Raw genomic sequence first — 15,647 nt, 5'->3', positions numbered from 1 at the left:
GATGTCAAAATATAGATATGATATGATTGATTAAATAAGAAACTTTCTTGTTTTTCATACAAATTCTGTCTATTTTCTTTTCGAAAATTTATAATTATTTATTAATATTTGCGTTTCGGCCCTCCGTTATTTCTTATTTTGGTAGCACCCGACCCACCAATACCATAATTTCTTACAACCTACCGTTTCGTCCGCGATTCTCAATCCTCTTCTGTCCATAGGGGTATGCCCGTAATTATATCCCAAAGCCAATGGCCGTTTCATATCGTACACCGACCGCCAAAAAAACCCTAGATACTCACAATTTTGAGACTCGCACAGAGACTTTTTCCTCTCTCTCTTTGTCAGAGACTCGGAATGAATAATTAAGGCTTGTTGATTCATTGCTCCCTTTGTTTCTTTATCATTCTCAAGCTTTTCAGGGTTTCCAAGTTTTGTTCCTGTGGAAAGGCTCTGGCTTATCCCTCGGTTTCTTGATCGCCATGTCCAAAAGGTGAGTTTTGTTTTGAAGATGACCATTGATCGTAAAACGAATATTGTTGAATCTTCTAATTTTTGGATATGTGATTTTACATATGTAATTTGCTGAATTTGGTATTTTTTTATGTTTGTAAAAGATTCTTGGAATTGCTAATTTTTATTTTGTTTTAAAATTTCTTAAAATTAATTGGTTGCTGAGAAAATGGAGGAAATGAAGAGGATGAAAAGAAGAAAAAGAAATTAAATTTGAAATGTTGAACAGTACTGGTATGGGAGTTGTTGTCCTTTGATTAATTTGTTGGGTAATGTTGGTTAGAGGTCCTTTGGGAATCAATATTGGGGAAATTCCCATGTGAAAATAAATTTTCTGTCTTTATATTTGCTGCTTTTGTGAATTTATAACACCTTTCCATTCTGTTTAACATCAATGAAATGGTTGTATAATCCCATTTGTGCAAAATATTGGATAAATGAGTAATTTTGAGTCGTGATATGATTTTGAAATCTGAATTATTTAAAAATATGTAAAGAAAAGTGATTGTAAAACTCCTTTAGTTCATTTTGTTTTTTATTTTTTATTTTTATGTAGTTTAAGTGGCTCTTCATTTGGTTTTTTACAACTTATCTGGAGAGTTGGTGTGGTATTGGAAAGGAATGCATTTGTGAAATTATGAATAATTGATCAAATCCTTTAATAGTGTTTTAGCAAACTTCTTTATTGTCACATTTCAAGACATGGCTCATTTGGTTGGTCTTTGGTGATGGTAATTGAACTAGTTCTTTTGTCATTTCAAATTTCTTCAGGGTTCTCTGCAAATTTTTTGCCCATGGAGCCTGTTTGAAAGGGGAGCATTGTGAGTTTTCACATGATTGGAAGGCAACACCAAATAATGTAAACTATTTATTCTACTTACTTTTAGTTGTATTTGTGTTAAGTAATAACAATCAACAGTTATTATTACCTTCTAAACTTTTTGCTTTCTGGTTCATCATGACAGATATGTACCTTTTATCAGAAAGGCGCTTGTGCATTTGGTAGTCGATGCAGATATGAACATGTTAAAGCTTCTCGGGCTCAGTCTTCTGGTTCGTCTTCATCACCAAATTCTCGGCAATCTCTGGCTGTTGATTCTTTATCTCTGTCTCATCCTTCAAGAACCTCATCAAGTGGAGTTGCTCTTTCCCCGGGAATTCTTTCAGAACTCTCTGCTTCAAGTAGTCCTTTCTTACCTCCCTCTAAGCCTGCCTGGAATGGTTCCTTGGATGATGATGATTATTCTGATAATGGTGACAATGATGATGATGGTGCTGGGGTGACTAGGAGTACTAGGCCAGAAGATCATGCTATTTGTTCATTTGCTGCAGCTGGTAATTGTCCTCGTGGAGAAAAATGTCCTCATATTCATGGAGATATATGCCCCAGCTGTGGAAAACATTGCTTGCATCCTTACAGACCTATGGAAAGGGAGGAGCATATGAAGACATGTGAGGAAAAGCAGAAGCAACTTGAGGCTTTGAAACGCAGTCAAGAAATAGAATGCAGTGTTTGCCTGGAACGTGTTTTGTCAAAGCCCACAGTTGCTGAGCGGAAGTTTGGGATACTCTCAGAATGTGATCATCCTTTTTGCGTATCTTGTATTCGAAATTGGCGTAGTAGTTCACCAACTTCTGGTATGGATGTCAATAGTGCATTGAGAGCGTGCCCAATATGTCGGAAGCTGTCATACTTTGTCATTCCAAGTGTCATTTGGTATAACACAAAAGAAGAGAAACAGGAAATTATTGACAGCTACAAGTCAAGGCTCAGGTAATTTTGTGCTTAATTGTCCTTTTTTTCTTTTAAAAGCTGCGGTTCAATTAGCAGTGCACAGTGTTGTACCTTGGATATTTTTCACAATTTATTTTTTCAGAATAGAACTATTATAGTTTAATTTTTGTTTATATATCAAATACTGAATTTGGAGGACAGAAATATCAGCTTTGTATTGCTCTTTTGATTTGAAGTTGGAAAGGCCTTGAGAGTGGGAAACATTGGAATCTCTTTCTCTCTCATTATATTTTGTTTTGTTTGTGCTTATATTTCTTTTATCTTGCAGGTCAATTGATTGCAAGCACTTCGATTTTGGAAATGGGAACTGCCCATTTGGAACTAGTTGCTTTTATAAGGTAATAGAAATGCTACAGGGAATTATGCTGCTGAAATTGTCATTCACATTGGTTTTTCTGTGATGTTGAGTGCAATTTACCATGTAAAGAATTTACTGATGACTTGGACAAGTATGTGATGGCTAGTCTACTTGCCTCTTAAGCCCCAAACCTAAAATCATAAACTCCGTTCCTCTTATCTTTTTAATCCTTGTGTTTGTGGAGCCATTTGATATACTTTGTGAAGGATTTTGGTGTGGCCCCTTTGATTTTATTTGTTTATTTTGAAACTTGCTTTATTTATTATTATTTTTTGTTGTGATTGATTGCGGGTAGATGCCTTCATTGTGGCTTAATTAGGTGGCCTTTTGTTATTTACCCGAGGATACTGAGATCTTTATATTGTGATTTGTATTCTTATTGATCAAGCACGTTTCTTTAACTAATACTACTCTTAGTTCTTTTGATGAAAACATTATTTCTGTGTCACCAAGTCCAATCATGTGGCTTCTTACTTGCAGTTGAAGTACCTGCACTTGTATGAGTGAGTGGTAGGTGGGGATAAGGGGTTGCATATTGAGTTTTTATGTGGTATATGTTATACCTGCTGTTTATATACACTTGATGCTTTGGTCTTTTAGGCCCTTGCAATATCTGTGTTTAAGTATTTTGTCTGATTTATGCTCATCCCCAGGCAACATAGTTGGAGCAGGAAAAACTGTATTTATTATTATATAGTCCAGAGTTTATATAACTGCATTTACTGATGTAGTTGTATTCGGTTTTTAAGAACTTTAATTTCTTGTATGCGTTTTTCCCTTTAATCTTTGCACATGTTCTGTCCTTGTGCCTGTTGTTTCTGGTCGGTCTAGGACTCTAATAACATGTAGAATCAATGCATTACCAATAACCTGTTGAGATATCTTTCAGGCTTCCAAGGGCTTGCAATTGTGTCTGCATGATAAAAATTATAGTCAGATGGCTCCCTCTAGATTCCTTATAAACAAAATCAACTAAGCCTTGGTTTAATAACACGGGGTTATATAGGACAACACATTGCGTTCTACGTAATACTAGTATTTGGTATAAATACTTTTGGGGCAATAGGAGCATCATGATCTCTGTTTGTTTATTTTTTAGGCTTCTCTTATACTTTTGGGGTCTTATTCTTGGATCTTTCCTCTTTTCTCTTGTTCAATATGTAACTTGTTGCAAAGGACCCACTAGTGTAGTGGTTTGGAGTATTTACTCCCTCAGGCAAGGTCCTGGGTTCGAATCCTAGCATCCGTGTTGTGTGTGTGAGTTTAGTATGCTATCGCCTCTCTCAATAGGAAAGGTCTCAAAAAAAATTTGTAACTTGTTCTTTCCCTTTTCATTGTAAATGATCTTACCTCAACTCAATATTGGTCATTTGACTTTTGTATGGTCTTCTTGAGGTTTACTATGGTCATGCTTTTTATGATATACCTATTGGCAAAGGTTTTCCATCCTTGACATAACTGACACTGATGAATTGTAAAAACTGACCGATGTAATTTGTCATTGCTAAGGTCTACGTCAATATACTATTGAATATCAATTTGATGCTTGTTTGCGATTATGAAAACAATCTCTGGTTTTAATAATGGATACTTGGGGAAACAGAAGTAATGCTCTCTCTCTCTCTCTCTCTCTCTCCCCCTCCTGTGTTAGTGACATAGTCTGTCATTGAAATTAAAACCTTCTATTGCTTTTATAGTTGTATTTGGTCATATTCAAGGAGAGGCATTAAACTAGCTTCTCCTGAATGTTGGCCTTAGAATCATGTGCCGTTTTTTTTGTTTTCATTTTACTTTCATCTCGGAGAGGATTAGCTTTGTGACACCTTTAATGGATAGAATGTTTTGTGTTCCAGCATACGGTCAAGCCAGGCTCATATGTATGGAAATTTCACAGGCCACCTCCAAGAAGGCCTCCTCCACGTCGATATGATATTGTGCCTATGGATGTCATATTTCATATGTTCGAGCACTTAGAAGAATGGGATGATTATATACTTGAAGATTTAGAAAATGAAGATTTAAACCCATTGGAGAGGGAGTTGTTAATGCAGATGGGTTTTGATACAAGTGACTCGAGTGAAGATGAGATAGATTTATGGCCCGTGAGCTACTAGATTTAGCCAGTTGTATCTTCTCAAATTTCCTTCTGGGTTTTGGAGTTGCTGTGTTTTGATTGTAGTTTGTATTTTGACAACTCCTATTTATGAATGAAATATAGATTTATTCTCCAGTGATGGGGTTATGTTCTCTGAATGTCTACTAGTTTTCATTGGTGTGACGTGATATTAATGCTAACCATTTTATAACTTTCAACGGCATCCAGTCTAACTGATAAAAATGAAAAGGAAAGAAACTGTTATATGGCTATGATTTGCATTTGTGCTTTAATTTTTCAGTTGTACAATCTCTCTGACCAATCACCATTTTGTCGTATTTTTGTGTCTGGCCCATAAAGTTTGGGTTTTTGGATGTATATGGCAATCTCTTCTAGTTTTATATGCGACACGGCTTTTATTTGAGGTTTCTCTAAGTTGAGGTACTTTTTGAAGTCACTTTGTTGTCACCTTGGGCTGTCACTGATGACACTTTTGTCACTGATGACACTTTTTTTCTTGTATGGTAACCTCCTGAATTTTCTATACTTTTCAGATTATATTCCTTCTACTGTCATGTGCACATTTCCATCTCAAAGTATGTTTTGCATCTACTTTTTACTTCCTGAGCTGGTCTGTTGTCTGTTCAAATGTGGTGTTCACTGTTGTGCTCTTACATTTTTTATCCGTGTCTCATTTGCGTGTATTTTTGTTTTCTATGCTGGAGCAGGTCCTGTTTACTTACAATGATTATGCATTGAACATGGCTGTTGTCTGATTGCAGCATGCATACAGGGATGGCCGTCTGGAGGAAGTAGCACTGCGCCATCTTGGAAATGAAGATGGTCAGACGGTGATAGCTACAAATATTAGGTTTGCGTTGTGCCTTCTGAGTATTTTTTTCGATCATTTAATTTTCTTTTCTTACTAACTTTTTGGCATTTTCAGGCTGTCAGACTTTCTTGCTGATCTACACATAAGGTGAATAACGCCGTTTCAACATTCCAATGTAAGTTTCTGTTCTGGTTTGATTCTGATTCTTTACTACTGCTGCTTTCCATAAATGTAATAGTTCATTTATGGCAGACCTCTAATCAGAAGGTTAAGTTGTCAAATAACAAACAGAACAACATATTTCTAAAAATAGAACAACATCTCAATGTCTAACTTCCATAGTCCAAATGCTTGTAGGCTAACTCAAAATTCTCCAAAACCAATTTCTGTTGATGCCAGGTGGTTTCTAAACAGCTGATTTCCTAATCTCAGTCAGATATAATTTGATTTGTTCTTCTTGCTGACAGAATGAGAGTGAATATAGGAGAAATCAGTTCTTAGATCCTAGATCACATAAGACATCTAAGACTCAAGCCTTTCAATTTCTTTCCTCCACTTTTCCTAATATTTTCAGCAACCAAACAAAGCAAAAAATAAAAATATTTCATTTATGGCAGACCTCTAATCAGAAGGTTAAGTTGTCAAATAACAAATACAAAGTTTTGTATACAACGGGGATGACCTATCAGTAAAGTAGTAGCCATTATGCATGATGACCACACCTTGATACCATAATGTTCTGTAACGTATCTTGCAGTGGTAAATGGGACTGAACTTAGACAAACTGAATGTTTTTCTTTAGTAGTTGATGATCATATTGATTAATGGTAGTGTTGTATGATATTGCCTATATGAATCACTGAAAAATGTCGTGTCTGCTTCAATCTTGCCTATATGTGCAGGATTTTTTTACATCAAGAACATATGCACAGCTCTCATGCTGGTGTTTCAATTGCAAGTGGAATACTCCAGTGGTTTGAAAGGTGTGGTTCATGTGCCTTGAATTTTCTTTGTTTGATAAAGTTCCCAGCACTGTTTATTTCCCTTGAATGATATAGAAATTATGAATTTATTTTTCGTAATTTCATTATTCAAGTTGATTGTAGCTTTTTTGGAACATGAGGCTGAAAAGAAAAAAGTTGTATTATCCAATTTCTTTTGTTGTGCACTTTATCATGATTTCAAGTCTCGCTTAGTTTCGGCTTCTGGTTTTACTCATAACATGGCCCTTCTATACATGAAAAGTTGGTGGTCTGCGCTGCTCTCATTGTTTAAATAGTGCCAGAAATTACCTGTTGGCCATACTGTTTAAAAGTCTTGTATAAAAGAGTTTCTTGCTTTCTTCTGGTGCTGAATGTAATCGGTATACAGGTTTGGTCATTTATGGTCCAGTTGGGGGTCACGAAAAAAGAAATAATCTAAGGATTTGTCTTTCACATGTTAATTTAGGAAAAAATTAGAATACAATGACCAGTCTTGCATTTTTTTTTTGCAGTCGTGTTAAGTGTGTATGCATTTTTTGGCAATTTTTATCTCTTTCGTCACTAACTTATGTTTGTGTAATTTATACTCGGATGTTTTGCGCAGAATTGCTTGCTTGATGGTGATCCAGTTTTTGGAGAAAGCATACATGTAACAGAATTCAAAATAAAAGTAATTATGGAGTGGGTGAGCATATGTTGAGGATTTTGACAATTATATTTGTGCCTGTCTGTGGCTTCAATAAGTGTCTACAGATTGGGCCAAAATGAAATTGAATAAAGGATAGGATGTATGGATAGCATGCCAATATCAAACTGGTTGGTTGGGGACTGTATATAAATTATAAAAATGGATAGTGGGATTCAAATGGGTTTTTTCTTCATCAATGGTGGTGGTGATAGATGCTTTGAATAAAAGACGACGTTTTTGTTTAGAGGATGTTGCCTGGGTTATTGTCATATTTAGATATTCATTGGTTTTTCGACCACATTTTGCCTTCAGAATATGATGTAGCTTTTGTAATGATTTTCGTCCAGTTTGGAGTGAAGCTCTACTATGATGCATGTAGTCACATTTTTATTTATTTTGCTTCTTTAGTCATATACTAACCATATAATCCTGGGCAAAAATGTAGTAGGATTATGAATTCTATTAAAAATTTGGGATTAAGTTGGATTGGATTATGCTGCCAGACTATGTAATAGCATATTTTAGTTTATCCAGCCCTTTAATCATGTGCAGTACTACTAAAGGTATCATTGAATTTGTGTAAACCTCTTCAATCCAATACAATCAAATTCAATCCAATCCAATGCAATACCATAATTCAATCCAATCTTAGTGCCAAATATGGCCTTAATTTTATCGACTGCGATTCGATGAAATGAGCATGTCAAGGGCACATTTGTGGTGTTTTTTGCATCTAAAAAGTCTCAACTGTTGCGTGTGTTCCTCATGTGCTCATTTTCCAAACAGAATGGACAGTTTAAGGGATTACTTTGTACCCAAAAATTGCTGGTATCAAAGTAGAACTTGACCCAATAACTGTAAGCACCCAAGTAGTGCAGTAATTTTTCTGAACATGAGATGGCTGTCTGTGTGGAGAAAGTGGTGCTTTGTCATCTTCGAATTGAAGATGTCAGACAGTGACATTAAGTTCTACTCTGTACCAATTGAAAATTGAATATTCTTTTACACAGAAAAGGAAACACAAAGAGGAAGGATTTTTCGGGTTTGTTTATCTCTGTTTCTTAGTTCTTTTCTAAAGAAATCATTTCCCAGCTAACTCTCCCTTCTTCCCTTTCTTTTCAGGTCCCCTGACCCGTATGCATGAGGAGAATTGAACTTCATTTGAACCGTATGCATAAGGAGAATTCAAGTTCCCCTGTGAGAATTGAACTTCATATGATACTAACATTGGTTTACTTTTTTTTTTTTTTTCTTATTTCTTATTTTACTTCCTTTTTATTCTTTCTAATTACTTTCATACATATGCTGTGGAGAAAAGAAGCAGCAGATAGAGTGAAGAAAAGCCAATAACCATCATTCCAATGTACGTTTCCTGTTAATGCACCTGGGTTGTGATCATAAAATCGACTCGACCCTTGAGCTACTACATTTAGGTTTATATACGCAAACAGATGGTTAATATTCCCTTCTATTTGATGTGCATCTGCTTTTTGTTTCACATATTATATTCTCTCTCTCTCTCTCTCTCTCTCTCTCTCTCTCTCTCTCTCTCTCTCTTTTTTGTGTGGGTGAGATAGGGGCCAAAATGGCCAGAACAAAAAGAACTAAACAACCACTATTCTAGGCCTAGCCAGGCTGCAAACATCAGCAACAAGGCTATCACAAACAGAAGGAGGCGCAACCTATGAAAGCCAAGAACCAGATCATGACTCATGTGAGCCAAAACATCAGCAGCACAGTTTTGTACACGAAACGCATGTTTGAGAGAACAAAACCAATCTTACTGCATCTTCAACTTGCAACAATTTATCAAGCTAAAAAGAGAATGAGTGGAAGCAATGGAACCAGCAAGAAGAGACACCCATCAGTAGAACCAACACCCAGATTGACAGAAAAGCCCTTAATCCAATTCCCTGCAGAATTTCTAATCAAGCCACCTGCTCCAATGCCTCCCAATTTATAGAAGGTGAAAGCTTTTTTTTTTTCTAACGAGTAAAAGGAAGTGTTGGAGCTAGTTTATTTCTAACAGGTAAAATGGAGCATTAGGACATTCTTATTTCTAACAGGTAAAGCTAGACATTGAAAAATGGTTATTTCCTATGAGTAAAAGGAAGTGTTGAAATTGACTTGTTTCCATATTTCGTTTGATCGCGAACCATTATTACGCTGCCTCATTTTTTTATTTATTTTTATTTTTTTGGTAAAGAAGCAGGAAAACCAAAGATGAAACTAATAACTCGCAGAAGACAGCCAGCTACTACCTACTCCCACTTTAGAAATGACATAATTCAGGTTAACTTGTGAAGACAAACTACGGTTGGTAGTGCAGATTTATTTGTTATAACCACCCAATAATTGTTTATGAAAATATAATTAGAGTAGTTAATGACAATTACAACTTGATAAATAATTTTGGATTCAAATAACCATAAGTCAAATAATGCCATGATCCTTACATTTAAACTACCACATATAATTTTTTTAAATGCATGTTTTCATCACCATCTTGCATTTTGAGTTGTTTATAATGAAGCATACGTTTGCATTTAAAAATTGTTTTCTATTGAAGCATGTATACGACCAGGTAAATCTTACTAGAAATTTCATGTGCCCTACCAAAGCCAAAATAGAGAGCCAATGTGGCAGGGGAATTGAGGAGTCACTGTCTGACACGTGGAAGATGATGCCAGCATGGAAAAGTACTGTTTTCCCAGCTGGCATTTTGAGATTATTGAGGAAAAGTGTTATTTGCCCATATTTTTTGGGAGTTGGGTGGGTTTGTGTAGAAGAATGTGTAGGTCTCTCACTCCCTATTCGACAGAAACCAACCCATGCTGTTGGTCTGGGAGAGGGAAAGAGTTACATGATGGCCTTCTCTGGTAATCCACCACCATTAATCCAATAAAATATTAATTGCACACATTATGTCGTCGTTGATATCTTAATTATAATGTAAAAGTATGCTTAACATAACTGGCTTACATGATATTGTATAGTATTAGTAATTTAATATAAAAAGTAGATAGCTGGCATCTATTGGAATTGCCATGTAAAACACAGACATGAAACCAAAACCGCAGCAAGAGTCACTTGGAAACAATAAACAAGGAGAAAGAAAGAATTGCTTATTTCTCAAACAGAACAACACCAACGGCTATCCAATTGGACTCCTTCATTAAAATAATGTCAAAACTGCTAAAATATGAAAACTATGAGAGAATATTTGTTTGTGGGAATTTTCTGTATATTCTTCTCCTTGTAGGAGGTTATATTTATAATACAACGAAACCTGAATGGACAAGTAAATAATAAATTCCTAAATCTATTTGCAGTAAGAAATCAGGAATTAAAGTAAATCAATTACAATTATAATAGGAATTCTTGGTGTGTAAGGAAAGTAAGTCAGTATCCACAAGTCACGCCAACACTCCCCCTCACGTTGGTGCATAGATGTCGCCAATGCCCAACTGATCTAGTGAATTGTGGAATGCTTTACTGGAAATCTCCTTTGTCAAAATATCCGCCAATTGATCCTCGGATTTCACAAAAGGAAACTGAAACACTTTAGCCTCAAGCTTTTGTTTGATGAAGTGTCGATCCACCTCAACATGTTTAGTACGATCATGCTGAACCGGATTCTGTGCAATGGCTATAGCAGCCTTGTTGTCACAAAAGAGATTCATTGTGGATGTAGGTTTATACCCAAGTTCAGTAAGCAACTTTCTTAACCAAAGAAGTTCACAAATCTCTTTAGTCATGCCTCTGAACTCGGCTTCTGCACTGGATAAAGCTACTACATTCTGTTTCTTGCTTCTCCATGTCACCAAATTACCTCCCACGAATGTGAAGTAACCCGATGTGGATTTTCTATCTGTTACATTACCTGCCCAATCTGCATCTGAATAACCATCAATATTTAGATGACCATGCTTTGAGAACATAAGTCCTTTTCCAGGTGCAGACTTCAAATATCTAAGTATCCGAAGAACTGCATTCATATGGTCTTCACTTGGAGAGTGCATAAATTGACTGACAATGCTCACCGCATAAGCAATGTCTGGTCGAGTATGTGACAAATAGATCAATCTTCCCACTAACCTTTGGTATCTTTCTTTGTTAGTTGGAACTTGATCCGGATATTCTCCAAGATGATGATTCTGAACAATAGGAGTGTCCGCAGGTTTACAATCTAGCATTCCTGTGTCTGTCAACAAGTCTAAGACATATTTCCTTTGAGAGAGAAATATGCCTTACTGCGATCGAGCCACCTCAATTCCCAAGAAATACTTGAGTCCACCTAGATCCTTCATCTCAAACTCCGTAGCCAGATAGTCTTGTAGCTGTGATATTTCATGTTTATCATTCCCAGTAATAATCATATCATCAACATAAATTATTAATGCTGTTACCTTTCCTTTTCGATGTTTCAAGAACAGAGTATGATCTGAGTTGCACTGTTTGAAACCATTGTTCTTCATTGCCATGGTGAACCGTCCAAACCATGCACGTGGTGACTGTTTCAATCCATACAATGCTTTTCGTAACTTGCAAACTGTTCCAGTCTGAGTAGTATTATATCCAGGAGGAATGTCCATGTACACCTTCTCCGTGAGTTCGCCATGTAGAAAAGCATTCTTTACATCAAACTGGTGTAGTGGCCAATCCAAATTAGCTGCAAGGGACAATAAGACTCTGACGGTGTTTAACTTTGCAACGGGAGCAAAGGTTTCTTCATAGTCTATAACATAGGTCTGTGTGTACTCTTTTGCCACAAGTCTTGCCTTCTATCGCTCGATAGATCCATCTGCATTGTGTTTTATAGTAAACACCCATCTACATCCGATAGTCTTTTTTCCTCTGGGTATAGTCTCCAATGTCCAAGTCTGATTTTTCTCAAGGGCTTTCATCTCCTCTTTTATAGCTTGGACCCACTTAGGATCTTTCAATGCTTCAGAGACCTTGGTTGGAATATGGATAGCAGACAACTGATGCACAAAAGCCTTGAGTGGTTCAGACAGCTTATCAGTGGATACATGATTTGCAATTGGATACTTGGATGTTTTGCCAATATCAGGTGAATAACGGTTTGGTGGCTTCCCACGATTTTGCCTGAAAGGTAATTAATATCCAATAGTTTTTATCATCTAAATGTACAAGTCTAGTAGGAGTAGTTACCTCAAGGATATTCTCAGGAGATTGGTCTGTTGGTACTGTTGAGTTAGAGGGGGGGTCTTCATCTTGTTGTTCTGTATTGTCTGTAGGTGTGAGACTCGGATTAGAAATATCTTCGCATGGATCAGGTGGGTCAGGCAATTGATCGCTATGAATAGGCGATTGGTCGCTTTTCGACAGAGAGTAATCTCGTGCTCCAGACTCGGAATGATCAATCATTTCTGTACAAAGGAGAATTTCTTGATTTTCCAAGTTGCTCCAATTCTGCTCTTCACTTCGTATCTCCCCCTGAAGTGTAGAATTGGATGATGGGTCATGGAAGAACAGCTCAGATTCCAGAAAGGTCACATCCAAAGTGACATAGGTTCGTTGGGTAGGAGGGTGATAACAGCGGTAGCCTTTCTGATGAGTGGCATAACCCACAAAAACACAACGAAGCGCACATGGATCAAGTTTGCTACGTTGATTTTTGTGGAGATGAACGAAAGCCACACATCCAAAGATTCGGGGTGTGAGTACCAAAACAGAAGGCAGAGGTCTGTGTTGTGCAAGCACCTGTAAGGTAGTTTTAAAAGTCAGTACACTAGAAGGCATGCGGTTGATCAGATGAACTGCGGTGACAATAGCATCATCTCAGTGATGGTGAGGAACATGAGCGCCAATCAGAAGTGCGCGGGCGGTTTCAAGAAGATGTCGATTCTTTCGTTCAGCAACACCATTTTGTTGTGGTGTCTGAGGACAAGTCGTCTCATGGATAATTCCATGTTGTTGGAAGTAAATCTGAAAGTCATGATTGACAAATTCTCCACAATTGTCGGAGCAAAGAATCTGGATTTGAGCATTAAATTGAGTTTTCATCTGTTTGTGGAAGGACTGAAAACAGGAAAACACTTCGTTTTTATTCTTCAGCAAATAAAGCCATGTCATCCGTGTACAATCATCGATGAATGTGACAAACCATCGAACACCAGAAGGAGCAGTGATAGGAGAAGGTCCCCAGACATCAGAGTGAATTAACGTAAATGGAGTAGTACACTTGTTCGTACTCAACGGGTAGGGCACACGGTGACTCTTGGCCAAAATACAAGTATCACATGTGAAGTCAGAGTCCTTGAAACCTAAGAATAAATCTTGTATAAGATGCTTCATATAACTAAAAGAATGATGTTCCAATCGACGGTGCCACAACCAGATTTGCTTTTGTTTGCTATCAAAGGGATGTGTCACGCTGTTAGCCATGCCGGGACTGAAGTCATCGACATAATATAGCCCCCCTCTCTTAGTACCACGACCAAGAATCTCTTTAGTGTGAATATCCTGAAGCAAACAAAAACTCGGGTAAATGAGTACACAACAATTCAATTGTTCAGTAAGCTGACTAACTGACAATAATTTAGTGGATAAAGATGAAACAAGTAAAGTATTAGACAGTGTGAGAGAGGATGAGAGTGCAACAGTGCCAGCCCCTGTCACAAGATAAGTAACACCATTGGCATTTGCAATACAGGTTCGTCGAGGTTGTGTAGTATTCAGAAAATCATCAAGATCAAACGTCATATGATCAGTTGAACCGGAATCAATTATCCAGCTCCTGGAATCAATCTTATCGGAAGTATGGAATCCATAACCAGTACCATTACTGGTCATATTGCATTGTCCTCGATTTATAAGAGTAGCCCACCAATTGGGGTAGCCATGCGATTTAAAACAAGTCTCACAAGTGTGTCTTGGATCACCACAATATGCGCAATCTAGTCCACGTGTCGGGGTCGTTAGTCTAGAAGTCATAATTTGTGCAGCGGAAGATGCATAGGATACAGGTTGAGTAGGAATTGGGATCGGAATCTGAGCCTGAGTCGGGGCCGAAGTCGGAGTCGAAATTGGGATCAGGGTCTAAATCAGAGACAAATTCGGGTTTGGGGTCATCATCGGAGTGGGGGTCGGGGTCGTCTTCGGAGTCGAGGTCGGGGTGGTCGTCGTCGTCATAGTCAGGGTCGGGGTCGGGGTCATCAAAAATGGATCCTGATTCTGGATCGGGTTCGGGGTCAAAGTCTGCAACTGTAGGAGCGGAGCCATCTGGGCACTCAACTCAATGATGGTTGGTGGAGAATGAGAGAAGGAATTGGTGGTGCTACCTCCATGAGGGTTGAAAAAATCATCAACCCCTATAGCAGCGGCGGGGGTTTGAAACTAGAGTCAGCAATTCCAAGATCGCCGCTCTGATACCATGCTAAAATATGAAAATTATGAGAGAATATTTGTTTGTGAGAATTTTCTGTATATTCTTCTCCTTGTAGGAGGTCATATTATTTATAATACAACGAAACCTGAATGGGCAAGTAAATAATAAATTCCTAAATCTATTTGCAGTAGGAAATCAAGAATTAAAGTAAATCAATTACAATTATAATAGGAATTCTTAGTGTGTAAGGAAAATAAGTCAATATCCACAAGTCACGCCAACAAAAACCACCGAAATGTTGTAAAGTCAAGGATGGATCCCAAAATGGTAGAGCCCACTACCTAATTGATTGAAGAACATCATGATGAAAGTGTTGTGGGAAGGCATCATTACACATTCACGGGAAGCCAAGAAACTTTGCCTATAAGTGGACTTCCTCCCTTCATTGTAATATATAGAGAAAACATTCAATGAAAACATTAGGCTTCTATGCCTTCTCTCCATCTCAATTCTCTCCATAATCTATTTAGTTTACAACACGTTATCAGCACGATTATCTCTAAAATACCAGCTGGGAAATTCGATCAAAACACTCTGCTTCATTGCTTTTCTTTCTTGGGTTTGATTGAGTAGCTCATGCTCTTCTGTGCATCAATATAGCTTCTGTGTCACTCTCTGCAACAAACAAACCGCCATAAACCCACAACTCACTGAACTCAATTCATCACCATGCACAAAAGCACTTCAGGCTCACTAGGCCCCAGCGGCCTAGACCTAACCCAGGCCTTCTTCAAGCCCATCTCCGGCGCCGCCTCACCTTCCTCCACCAAGCGCCATACCAAGATCTCCGTCATCGGCGCTGGCAACGTGGGCATGGCCATCGCTCAGACCATCCTCACCCAGGACCTGGCCGACGAGCTCGTCCTCGTCAACGCCAAACCAGAAAGCTCCGCGGTGAGATGCTCGACCTCCAGCACGCCGCCGCCTTCCTCCCCCGCACCAAGATCATCGCCGATCTGATGCAATCTG

At 37.9% G+C, this 15,647-nt stretch overlaps 1 protein-coding gene across 3 annotated transcripts; it reads left to right on the top strand.

Moving 5' to 3' along the window:
* On the top strand, positions 153 to 7,597 carry LOC18786471 (putative RING-type E3 ubiquitin transferase C3H69). Of its 3 annotated transcripts, XM_020557737.1 has the most exons (8): positions 175 to 493; positions 1,285 to 1,372; positions 1,479 to 2,287; positions 2,577 to 2,646; positions 5,544 to 5,632; positions 5,708 to 5,768; positions 6,496 to 6,576; positions 7,181 to 7,597. In XM_020557737.1, the coding sequence occupies exons 1-6, from the start codon at positions 483 to 485 to the stop codon at positions 5,742 to 5,744; spliced, it is 1,104 nt and encodes a 367-aa protein (XP_020413326.1). In that variant the 5' UTR covers positions 175 to 482; the 3' UTR covers positions 5,745 to 5,768; positions 6,496 to 6,576; positions 7,181 to 7,597. The 3 variants fall into 3 exon arrangements, with proteins under 3 accessions (XP_007218086.1, XP_020413326.1, XP_020413327.1); XM_007218024.2 differs by lacking the exons at positions 5,544 to 5,632; positions 5,708 to 5,768; positions 6,496 to 6,576; positions 7,181 to 7,597 and adding an exon at positions 4,520 to 4,908 and having other exon boundaries at positions 153 to 493; XM_020557738.1 differs by lacking the exons at positions 5,708 to 5,768; positions 6,496 to 6,576; positions 7,181 to 7,597 and having other exon boundaries at positions 5,490 to 5,575.

The sequence above is a fragment of the Prunus persica genome, chromosome G2 (genome assembly GCF_000346465.2).
Source record: "Prunus persica cultivar Lovell chromosome G2, Prunus_persica_NCBIv2, whole genome shotgun sequence".
In the NCBI taxonomy this organism is placed as follows: Eukaryota; Viridiplantae; Streptophyta; class Magnoliopsida; order Rosales; family Rosaceae; genus Prunus; species Prunus persica.
Note: the sequence above shows the minus strand (reverse complement) of the source record. Positions and strands in the feature narration are given on the sequence as shown.

What these genes read in the sequence shown, in the direction of transcription:
- LOC18786471 (XM_007218024.2), top strand. An exon ending in GGAAGGCAACACCAAATAAT is followed by an intron (nt 1,373 to 1,478) that starts GTAAACTATTTA and finishes TCATCATGACAG; the next exon opens with ATATGTACCTTTTATCAGAA. An exon ending in GAACTAGTTGCTTTTATAAG is followed by an intron (nt 2,647 to 4,519) that starts GTAATAGAAATG and finishes TTTGTGTTCCAG; the next exon opens with CATACGGTCAAGCCAGGCTC.